Genomic DNA, 12,515 nt, shown 5'->3' with positions numbered 1-12,515 from the left:
GGGGCGGTAGAGGGCCAAGCGGCACTTGGCCGCGGGATGTCGGCATCTGCCACATTGACCATGATCCCATCCTTGGTTTCTTGTTCCTCCAAAATATTCCAAATTGGAATTTAAACTCTGTCCAAACCTCTGTCTCCATGTACCTATCCACAGGCCTTTTAAATATTGTAGGAAGGAACAGATGTTGATTTAAACCAAATGCTGGAGTAGCTCAGCGGGACGGGCAGCATCTGTGGAGAGAAGGAATGGGTGACGTTTTGGGTCGAGAGCCTTCTTCTTCAGACTGTCTGGAGAAGGGTCTCGACCCGAAATGTCATTCGTTCCTTCTCTCCACAGACACTGCCTGACCCGCTGAGTTAAGGGGCTGTCCCACTGCGGCGAACTAATCCGCGAGTTCAGAAGAGTGTCTTCGAACTTCAAGCTCGAGGGCACTCGCCTGGAAAACCTCGAGCTGGATCGACCATCAGCGATGAAACGGTCGCGAGCTGGATCAACCGACCGTCAGCGATGAAACCACGAGCTGGATCGAACGTCTGCGATGAAGCGGTGGGCTGGATCGACCGTCAGCGTTGAAACCGCGAGCTGGATCGAACGTCTGCGATGAAGCGGTGGGCTGGATCGACCGTCAGCGTTGAAACCGCGAGCTGGATCGAACATCAGCGTTGAAACCAAAGATCTTATAGCAGAGCAAGATAGACCACTCCTCCGAAATCCAATGGACTGACGTGTAGTACGTGACGGAACGTCACGGCCGCCATTTCTTTAAGCGACACGCGGGGAGAGAGGGATCGAGAGAAGGGAGAGGGATCGAGAGGGGAGAGGGAGAAGGGGAGAAGGGGGAAGAGGGAGAAGGGGGGAGAGGGAGGATGGAACGATAGCATGTTATAACGTTCAGCCGTCCCATTCCAACCAAAGATTATAGAGCAGAGCTCCTCTAGTATCTTTGATTGCAACCGCCGCCGCCGAACGCCACGGCCCACCATTGCACCCAGAGATGATAGAGCAGAGTTGTATAATCTTTGATTGCACCCTTCTTCACGGCGGGCTTGTGATCTTTGCTTGTGATGTCTCGACAATTCGAGGACTATAACGGGTAACAGCCGCCGCGTTCTCGGACTTGAATCTGAGCTCGAAAAATCTCGTGGTCACTGGGCCTAATGTGTCCCGCGGGCCATATTTTGGAGACCAATCCCTTACAAGAACAAAACCAAAAACGTACAGAAGTGTTAAAATTGTCTTTATTATAGTGGTAAGTAAAGATCTATTAAAAATAAGTCTACTAACTTTCTAATGTACCGACAAACCTAGTTTCACAATGGCCGTTGATGGGAGAACAGAAAATAACATTTTCACGACAGAATATCGACAAAAAATAATAATAATATTTTCGAACCTTTCTTTTTTATCGGGGAACCTAAAGAATGACAGGTCTGGTCGTTTAGATTTACGATTAGAACAATTGATAGCGGAGCAGTGAGATGAAGATTTAGATGAGGACGCCATGACAGCCCAATAAAATGCTCAATAAAATGGCGTCGACAATCACACACGTCATACTACGCGTTTTTCGAGGAGTGGTCTATCTTGCTCCTCTATAATCTTTGGTCTCAACTACTCAACAGAGCGTTTGACAGCACTGGGCTCACTGGAGTTGAGGAGGGTGGGGGGATCTCACTGAAACTTACTGAATAATCAAAAGGCATAGAGTGGACGTGGAAAGGATGTTTCCACTGGTGGAGAGTCCAGGACCAGAGATCATAGCCTCAGAATTAAAGGGCGCTCTTTTAGAAAGGAGGCGAGGAGGAACTTCTTTTGTCGGAGGGTAGTTAATTTGTGACACTCATTGCCAAGTCAGTGAATATTTTAATGGCAGAGATAAAATGATTCTTGATTAGAACGGGTGTCAAGGGTTATGGGGAGGTCGGAAAATGGGATTAGGAGGCAGAGATCAGCCATGATTGAATGGCGGAGTGGACTCAATGGGCCAAATTCTGCTCCTATGACGTGATGATGAGAGGGAAAGCAAGAGACACTTGAAGTTAAGAGACATCAATATTCATACCGATGGGTTGTAAGCTGTCCAAGGATAATAGGTGCTGTTCCCCCAATTTGCATTTGGCCTCACTCTGACAATGGAGGCGGCCCAAGACAGAAAGGTCAGTGCGGGAATGGGAGGGAGGGTTAAGCTATTTAGCAACCAGGAGGTTGCATAGGCCCAGGTGTACTGAGTCAGGGTGTTCAGCAGACGTTTGCCGAACCTGCGCTTGGTCTCGCCAAGGTATAAGAGTCCACACCTGGAGCAGCAGATACAGCAGATGAGGTGGGAGGAGGTGCATGCAAACCTCTGCCTCACCTGAAAGGACTGTCGGAGCCCTTGGATGGAGTCAAGGTAGGAGGTATAGGGACAGGTATTGCATCTCCTGCAGGAGTTGCGGAGGGGACGTCTCTACAGATAAGGGTGGAGATGGGAACATGTGGCTAGTGGTGGGATCTCCTTTTCTATCTCCTTCCTGTACTTTTAGAAAGGGTGCTGCATATACATGCACCAGATGAAAGATGTATTGGCATCAATCAGACCCCAGCGCAGGGCATGCCTTTTTTAATTCTGCAATTGACATAAGGATGCATTATAAAGGACCATTGACACATGCCAGCGCCCAGCATTCCCTCTCCCTATATCACTGTAGATTCTTAACTTGTGTCTCATGCCCTCGACACCCCTTTGACTCTTTTGGAACTGTGCTACGCTGAGGTGTAATTTACAGTAGGGGCAGCACTGTAACACAGATGCTGCCTCACAGCACCCAGGTTCGAACCCGACCTCAGCTGCTGTTTGCGTGGAGTTTGCACATTCTTCCTGTGACTGCATGGGTGTCCTCCCACACCTTTTGCATACTAATTCCCTAATATAATCTGCCTTCCAAAAGATGTGTGTTAGCAAGATTTTTTATTGTATCCGGACAATATTTCATGCAAAAACTGTACAGATCCAGTACTTGGTCAAGCATTTTAATAGCTTTTGTTGAATACATTGACCATAATACTTCAGTTAATTTACAAAGGAATTATAAAGCTTACAAGTATGTTACAGTGATTTCCAAAAGTATATTTCATTTCTCTAGTGGGAAATGAATACATGCTCAGTTGCAAGGATACATGTATACAAATACATCTGAATACAGGGAACAACCTTTTTAATCAATTTAGCAGCTCAAGTATGCAATGTGCCTAATTTTAGAATAGAGTTTTATAACTACGATAGAATTCAACACTACAACTATACCTATAGCAGAATATAAAGAGTAAGCATTCTAGGGAAGAAGCAATATCAATATCTAAAATAGACAATGCAAGAGTTTCAACATAGATTAAGGAAATTGACCAACAAATTTAGGAAGAACACAAATTAGGTCATGAACTCACCAAAAGCAGTGCGATTCATGGAGTACTTCTGATCCTGCTAATCAAGACTTTCCTATCCTTAAAATGCATTTAGTTTTTCACCCTAGATCACCCATGTAGCAGCTGTGTAATACAAGGCAGATACTACTAAAAGTGTGCCATTTGTAGACTTACAGACAATTGGAAAGCTTTAAAAGAAAAATAAAGTTGTTCTTTATAAGTTCAAACATGTGAATTACCCTGGTTTGAGAATTTAAGTGTCCATCAATGTTTCTCCTTGTTCAATTGGAGGCGATTTATCTGGTAGCTTCTTAAAGATGTAAAATGCTGAAACACATTTCTTATCTACGTAGTGAAAACATTTAGCATATTCGATGGGGGAAATGTTGCTTTACTTTGACTTTGTTTAAAGAGTGGTGTGCAGTTTGCTTTTATCTCATAATCACTAGGCAGGTCCCCTTTTCTATTTGGGTGACAAACCATAATGAGGACAAACAGAAACAATTGGCAGTTATGAATTTCTACAAAGAAAGGTACCTATAAAAACAAATGTACATGAAATTAGGCACCACCATATACAAAATAACTGCCTACCGATAGTCAAAGTAACCAGAAACAGAATCATGCATCTGCAAGCATAAAACAAATTGGTCAAAAGAATTGCATTTGAGTTTTGTATAATTTGGTTAGATTGATATTTACTGTAGCATGATTCAACCACTAAAGCAGGTAGAACTGTGACATATCTATAATGTTTGCACTTTCAAGTTCTTGAGATCAATAGAAAAGGACATTTGCCAGGCCCAAAGTTTGATTGTTGGATTTTCTTTTCCACTAGTTCTCTCAAATCTATAGAAACTATTTGTATTCAATTAATTCAATGTTGAATTAGAAAGTCAGTACCTTCCAGATTAAGACTTTATCATGACTGTGACATCGAACCTTACTAGTTTTAACACAGTTTGGATTATTTTGTTTAAAGTTATAATTTCCCCTTCCTTCATCCCTGTCAACTCTTTCAGTGCCACCCGCTCCTGTAAGAACTGTGATCCAAAGGGCATCAATGGCCATTGTGTATGTTTTGCAGGGCAAGCAACTTGCGGCATTGCAATCACACGCTCCATTCTCAAATGAACTCCAAATATTTCTATTCACAGCAGAGTCTATAGATTGCAAACTGGATCAAAAACCCTGCCTGATGTTTTACCCGAATCAATGGAGCCACAGTTAAAAAGTAGGAATTTACTTGTGTTCCAGTTTAAAAAAAGATGGTCCCTTTGGTGAAAACACTATTGGATAAAGATGCTGAACTTTGGGACTCTCCATTCCCAGATTATGTTATTCATTTTAAATGTTGGAAAGGAGATGAACAAAAAGTAAGATACAATGAACCAGACTTGAAAACTTCATCAAAGGCATGTCTCCTTGCCCAAAACAGTCTTCATTTCAATGTGAAAGTGTTCAACTGCATTTACACAATGGAACACAAAATACACCCTGTTTAATGAGAGTTTAAGAATTTTATCCTAGTTCCAGTGCACCGATTTGATTGGCTAAATTGTTTTGAATATTACAATATATTTTGTAAAATAGGAAAATGTTGCAACAATTGTGTTAAAAGATTATAAGGAAGGTCAACAAATAGTATGGTGATTATAAACACCCTGCTTCTAAAGAAGACAGCAATATCAATATATTATGAAGGATCGTTTACTAATTAAGTCAACATAAGAAACTTGCTTATAACACTTACAATGTGATTTGTGTTTTTCTATTCAGATGGGTGACGTTTTTCATTTTGTAAAAGTTACAATTTTACACTCTTTCCAGAGGTGACTGTACCAATTAACCACATTCATGTGATCTAATCCATAGACTTAATTCCTTAACAAACATTTACTGCTCCATCCAAGTAATCTGAATCACGAGAAAACATTTTGCTTGTGTAAATATCCCACTTCAGTGTTGACTTTGAAATAAAGTGGAAAAAACCGTAGTAAATCAGTGAAGGTTTACTTAGATTCTTAGGCAATGTTCAGGAATTCAACCAAAGAGATTTTGCAACTGGATTGTAATTAAAAAAATTAAAAGATCAATTTAGTCATCATGATTAATCTATGTTCAAATTGAAATGGACAGGAACTAATCATGTTATGAAAGATAAAATATCCTTTAATCACATCTTGAAATATTTTGAATTTTTCACTAGTTCTTCCTGGACAGTACTGGTTAATAGATAGAAAATAATATGATACAATTCAATGGCAATCCTATTGTCTTGGCATGTCTAAAAGGCACATTCCATAACCATCTACGACAGAGAAGGAGGTGTGATAGAGATTTAACTTTGTTTTCTGGAATCTATAATTTGATGTGACGCTAAGTTACAACACGAGACCTTCATAAATTGGTCCGTCGGCCTCAGGCGATTCCCTTCGCAGGCGCAGGTGCTCCAGTGTGTTGTGAAAGTGTTTGTTAATTTGTTCAGTTTCTTCACTGGATTCCAAGTTTGGAAGATCTTCCCTTATTTTTTGAATAAGCTGATTTAAGACTTGAATTGTCACCTGCAATAAAAGTTTGTTGGAAAAAGTCAGCTTTAGTTTAGTAGAGATACAGCGCAGAAACAGGCTCTTCGGCCCACTGAGTCCGCACCGACCAGCAATCCCCACACCTGGTAAAAAGTACAGATTTTCCTAGTCTACATAACACAGATGCACGAAGCATATTGAAACAGGACACCATCCATCCCTTTGGATGGTATTGCTTAGAGCAGAGGAAATAGCCCTAACTGATCCTTTGAAGTTTCCATGTGACCAAGCATGCAGTAGAATAGGAAGGAATGAATGAATGCTGGAGATTGCTGGCTAGGGACAAGCGTGGATTAGAACAATGCCCTGGGATTGGGTAGACGCAAAGACACTTCTGCTGCATTGGATGCTGGTAGTCAATCTTGATGTGGGATGGGAAAGTTAACAGTATCAAAGACTGCAGAAGGATGGATGACATGGGGCAGTACAGAGAGGATGAGATGTTTGATTTTGCTGTTGTTTTGATGCTGCAGAAGCTTCAATTGGTCAAACACAAACTCCATTTCCTGCACTAACTAACTTTGTAACCCAATCTGACCACTTAACCACAATGAGACCAACGACAAATCGAGCCAGTGTTCAACCTCGCGTACAACCCATCTCCATGGATATCACACATATCATGAGAAAATGTGGGCAACATCAATATATATTTGGTCCCCAAATTTCCAGTCTCTAATATATTCCAACAAATGCAATGTCACTCAATGAGTTAGATTAACCGATTAGACCTACAATAAAACATTTGTACTCAAGTCACCATGACTTATTACATCAACGATCCAGAATATCTGACTTTTTTTGTTGCACAAAGTAGCAATGAAACAAGTAGGTATTTAGATTAAATAAATGTAATCTTACCGCCTCATTTTCTTTCTCATAAAAATATATATATCGATTAAGGATTTCAGTGAACAGCTGAACTTGTAATGATGGATCCATGCACTGATTTGCAATCTTCAAAGCCTTCTTCAGGCATTCCATCACTCGCTTGCCATCATGGATCTTTGAGGGAAAGTGGAAAAAATGGTAATAATTCAATGTTAGCTTAAAGTTTAAACTATCTTTTTAACCAAGAATACTTCAACACACCACAACTGATCATTATGAGGCAAAGTTCAATGAAACAAGTGTTACTTTCAATGTCCTATTTGGAGTCAGAGAGAAATGGCCCTCAGGCCCACTATGTCCAAGCCAACAGTCAAGCACCCAGTTACACCATCTCCATACCAATCCCATTTTATTCTCGCCACATTCCCATCAACTCCCCCCCGGATTACATTACTCATCCTGTGCACCAAGGACAATTAACCTACTGACCCACACATCACAGACAATGTTTCATTTGTTTCAGTTTGACCATGATAAATTTCTATTTCAGAATTTAATTTCAGATGATCAATAATATTTAGGCAACTGTAATGGCACTGTCTCAATATTGCAGATTCCAAGTTGAATTTGGATTTAAAATACCAGTTTTCAGAGCATAGACTCATGTTATTTTGACAAATATGGCTCATCCAATCCTATGTAATTGGACAATAATTGAGATGAAGAATCTCATGCAAACTTTTCCCCTTGAACAAAACGTAAGCTAAATTGTTAACAGATGCTGGTTTACCAAAGAAAGAAAGTGCTGGAGTAACTCAGCGGGTTAGGCAGCATCTCAGACAACAACATGACATTTCAGTTCAGGACCCTTCTTCAGACAATTAGCAAATAGAGATGTAAATTGTGTAATGTGACAGGTTAAAAATACTTTAAGGGTTTGTACATCATAGATCTTCAAAGAATTAGTCTATAAATTTTACCAGGAAATGCTCAAGTCCAGAGCAGACTTCAATAAAAGCATTACATAGGTATGAGGGTGAACTGTCATCTGACCAGCCATCAGAGCCTCAGACCACTGATTCAGGGTCACAAGTTTGAATCCCACCATGGCTGCAGAGGAACATTAAAGTGCTGTTCTTAGTAACGGGAATCATGAAACTACTGGGATTGTTCTAAAGAACCATCGGATTCACTAATGCCCTTCAGGACAGGAATTCTCAAAGTCAGCGTGATACAGTGTGGAAACAGGCCCTTCGGCCCAACTTGTCCACACCGGCCAACATGTCCCAGCAACACTTGCCCCACCTGCCTGTGTCTAGTCCAATAAATATTAACAATTTAGACGAGGGAATTAAATGCAACATCTCTAGGTTTGCGGATGACACAAAGCTGGGTGGCAATGTGAGATGCGTGGAGGATGCTATGAAGCTGCAGGGTGACTTGGACAGGTTGGGTGAGTGGGCAGAAGCATGGCAGATGCAGTATAATGTGAATAAATGAGGTTATTCACTTTGGTGGCAAGAACAGGAAGGCTGATTATTACCTGAATGGTGTCAGATTAGAAGGGGAGGTGCAACGAGACCTGGGTGTACTTGTACATCAATCACTGAAAGTAAGCATGCAGGTACAGCAGCCAGTGAAGAAAACCAATGGCATGTTGGCCTTGATTGCGAGAGGATTTGCGTTTAGGAGCAAGGAGGTCCTACAGCAGTTGTACAGGGCCCTGGTGAGACCGCACCTGGAGTATTGTGTGCAATTTTGGTCTAATTTGAGGAAGAACATTATTGCTATTGAGGGAGTGCAGCATAGGTTCACCAGGTTAATTCCCGGGATGGAGGGACTAACGTATGTTGAAAGAATGGGTCAACTGGGCTTGTATTCGCTCTATTTAGAAGGATGAGAGGAGATCTTATAGAAACATATTAAATTCTTAGAGGATTTGACAGGTTATATGCAGGAAAAATGTTCCCGATGTTGGGGGAGTCCAGAACCAGCGGTCACAGTTTAAGAATAAGGGTCGGCCATTTAGGACTGAGATGAGGTAAAATGTTTTCACCCAAAGAGTTGTGAATCTGTGGAATTCTCTGCCACAGAAGGCAGTGGAGGCCGATTCACTGGATGTTTTCAAGGATGGCCAGGTTATAGTTTGCCAAGAAGTACTTAAAAGAGCAACCACAGTTCTGGAAAAAGGTCTTGTGGACGGATGAGACAAAGATTAACTTATATCAGAGTGATGGTAAGAGTAAAGTATGGAGGAGAGAAGGAACTGCCCAAAATCCAAAACATACCACCACATCTGTGAAACACAGCGGTGGGGATGTTATGGCCTGGGCATGTATGGCTGCTGAAGGTACTGGTGATACAACTGCTGATGGTAGTAGCATAATGAATTCTGAAGTGTATAGACACACCCTATCGGCTCAAGTTCAAACAAATGCCTCAAAACTCATTGGCCGGCGGTTCATTCTACAGCAAGACAATGATCCCAAACTTACTGCTAAAGCAACAAAGGAGTTTTTCAAAGCTAAAAAATGGTCAATTCTTGAGTGGCCAAGTCAATCACTCGATCTGAATCCAATTGAGCATGCCTTTTATATGCTGATGAGAAAAATGAAGGGGACTAGCCCCCAAAATTGTAATTGCTATTATTTCTACAGGGTGAAATCAAAATGTATAAAAATGCCCATTATTAAAATCTGACAATGTGCACTTTAGCCACATGTGATTTTTTTCTATTACAAATCTCAAAGGCATATAAATAAATGATGGGTCTTTGTCCCAAACATTATGGAGGGCACTGTAACTGCCAAGTTTGTGAATGTATAAGCTGGACAGTAGTAAATTTAAATATAATAATTCAAGGCAGAAGAAAATGTGGAACTACAGCCTGCTAGCTTGATATTAATCAACAGAAAATACTGAAATCTACAATTGCAACATGCTACGAAAGTAATTTTTCAAATTCAGATTGCAATTTGTAGGCAAAACCACAGGACAATATTTCTACTGAAAGATATGCTCATAGTCAGAGTGGTAGTGTGGAAACAGGCCCTTCGGCCCAACTTGCCCACACCAGCCAACATGTCCCAGCTATATTGGTCCCACCTGCCCGTGTTTGGTCCATATCCCTCCAAACCTGTCTTATCCATGTACCTGTCTAACTGTTTCTTAAATGTTGGGATAGTCCCTGTCTCAACTCCTCTGGTAGCTTGTTCCATACATCCACCACCCTTTGTGTGACAAAGTTACCCCTCAGATTCCTATTCTATCTTTTCCCCTTCACCTTAAACCTATGTCCTCTGTTCCTCGATTCATCTACTCTGGGCAAGAGGCTCTGTGCATCTATCCGATCTAGTCTCATGATTTTATACACTCAATTAGATATCATAAGAAGACTTGCTACACAAGGTTTCCTAGTTTAGAAGTAATATTCACAAAGATGGGGACTTTGTGTCCAGATGTTCCCGATGTTGGGGGAGTCCAGAACCAGGAGCCACAGTTTAAGAATAAGGGGTAAGCCATTTAGAAGGGAGAGAGAGAGGAAACACTTTTCCACACAGTGAGTTGTGAGTCTGTGGAATACTCTGCCTCAGAGGGCGGTGGAGGCCTGTTCTCTGGATACTGTCAAGAGAGAGCTTGATAGGGCTCTTAAAGATAGTGGAGTCAGGGGATATGGGGAAAAGGCATGAACGGGGTACTGATTGGGGATGATCAGCCATGATCACATTGAATGGCGGTGCTGGCTCGAAGGGTCGAATGGCCTACTCCTGCACCTATTGTCTATTCCAGAAATACAAGTCAATGGAAAGAATAAATTGATGAATTGGTATAAACATTGAGGCTTTGGTATTTACAAACTGTTAATGAATCATATAAAGGGACAGAGTAAAGGGAATACAAATTTGCAGATAATAAAAAACTTGGTTATAAGGGAGTATTTTGAAATCCAAAGGAGTATAGGTTAATTGAATTGACAATATGTGACATTTAGAATATTTATCACCATTATAGACATTAGGCAAAGCATTGTTTTTAAGTTGATAGTAAATCTTGATGTAAATGATTTGAATTTCTGGTAAATAAAACAGAGTAGTGTGGTAAGAAATTAATAACCAATGTGATAACTTTTACTGCAAGGTGTTTGGAGAAGGAGATTAAGCCAACATTGTTCCAATGTATATAACGTTGTTGAGGCAGCAGTTGGAAGTTGTGGGCAGTTAAGCTGCTGCCTTCAAGGAGGGTATTCTTGCCATTTAGGTTAGTGAAAGGTTTAAACAAACGATTCCTGGGATGAAAGAAGAGTTGACCATCAAAGAGATCGAGTAGAAGCAACTTGCATTTTCTTGAATTCAGTGGAATGACAGGGCTTCTGATCAAAACATGAGGGGCGACGAGAGATACAAAGATAAAATGCTGGAATTACTCAACCACAGAACTAACGTTTCCGGCCCACTACTGTTTCAGGAATGCCGAACCCCACTGTTCTACTCTGTTGAAGGGGTTTCCACCTGAAACGCTAGCTGTTCCTGTTCCCACAGATGCAACCTGTCCTGCTGTGTATTTTCAGCATTTTCAACTTTAGTTCAGATTTCCAGCATCTGCAGTGTTTCTTATTTTCATAGGCAATAAAGGGCTAGGCGTTGAGATAGTCTCACAGGGCTGGGTTTGTGAACCAGAGCAGAGGTTCACTGTAACAATAATGTCTTCATTCAGTTTCCTCATCCCTTTCAGTAAGGAATTCCAGAGTATCTAGACTCTGGTATTTGAGTGTGTACAGCTGATATTCTAAGAGGTCTTTGATTCCTAGAGAATTGAACACAATGGCAATTTATGGTAAAGTAGAAGAAATTAGTGATTTTATTTCACAGTAGAGCTGACTCGGTGGCTATATATAACTTCACATTTAAGGCAGATAGGCGCAAAGTGCTGGAGTAACTCAGCGGGTCAGGCAGCAATTTTGGAGATAAAGGATGGGAGATATTCCGACCTGAAATGACACCCACCCTTTTTGTCCAGAGATGCTGCCTAATCCGCTGAGTTACTCCAGCACTGCATCTATCTTCAGTATTTACCAGCATCCGCAGTTCCATTCTACACATTTCACATATAGGGCACCCAATAAACCTCCATATATTAAAATATAAATGTAGGTACCACCTGTTGTGAAACTACATTAGCATAAATATGAACACAATGTCCAAGTTGTTAAGTTTAACGAATAACTTGTAAAAATGTCACACGTTTAATATCACATGTTATTACCTCGTCACCATTCTTATCCGTGTTCCGTCCAGACCAGAATAGGTGCGCACAGATGCTGACGGCACGACACTGATCGGGCTTTTTAAGCAGCTTTGAGGCAGCCAATGCACACTGCGTCCTCAGAGGCTCGTGGTTCTCTTCACTAAAACACTTCATCCGCTCAAACGTTCCAATTATCAATGTGATTGCTGCCAGCTGGGCCTTGGAATCACTGATTTCATCTTCATACAATGAGAATGCCTGAAAAAGCACAATTTAAAAGTGTGTAAATGGTTTTGAAACTGGCATATCATCGTATTCAGAATGCAGGGCTTCACCATAAACTTACACATTAACGGTATTGCAATCTACTGCATCTCAGTAACAGACCACACCAAGTATCCTATTTTATTCAAAATAATATATTTTGGTAAGTCAGTAGGGGAAAGAGAC

At 41.1% G+C, this 12,515-nt stretch overlaps 1 protein-coding gene across 1 annotated transcript in view; it reads right to left on the bottom strand.

The window, feature by feature from the left end:
* Window positions 1-2,932: 2,932 nt before the first annotated feature.
* Window positions 2,933-12,515, bottom strand: part of vps35 (VPS35 retromer complex component) — a 42,604-nt gene continuing 33,021 nt past the window's right edge. The window contains exons 15-17 of the mRNA XM_033036422.1: window positions 12,084-12,323; window positions 6,852-6,995; window positions 2,933-5,966 (exon numbers count right to left, since the gene is read on the bottom strand). Coding sequence (XP_032892313.1) covers window positions 5,787-5,966; window positions 6,852-6,995; window positions 12,084-12,323 — 564 coding nt within the window. The 3' untranslated portion in view covers window positions 2,933-5,786. The remainder of the gene's footprint in view (window positions 5,967-6,851; window positions 6,996-12,083; window positions 12,324-12,515) is intronic.

Source organism: Amblyraja radiata, chromosome 17, assembly GCF_010909765.2.
Source record: "Amblyraja radiata isolate CabotCenter1 chromosome 17, sAmbRad1.1.pri, whole genome shotgun sequence".
NCBI lineage: Eukaryota > Metazoa > Chordata > Chondrichthyes > Rajiformes > Rajidae > Amblyraja > Amblyraja radiata.
The sequence above is the reverse complement of the archived record's forward strand: the minus strand, read 5'-3'. Positions and strand labels throughout refer to the sequence as shown.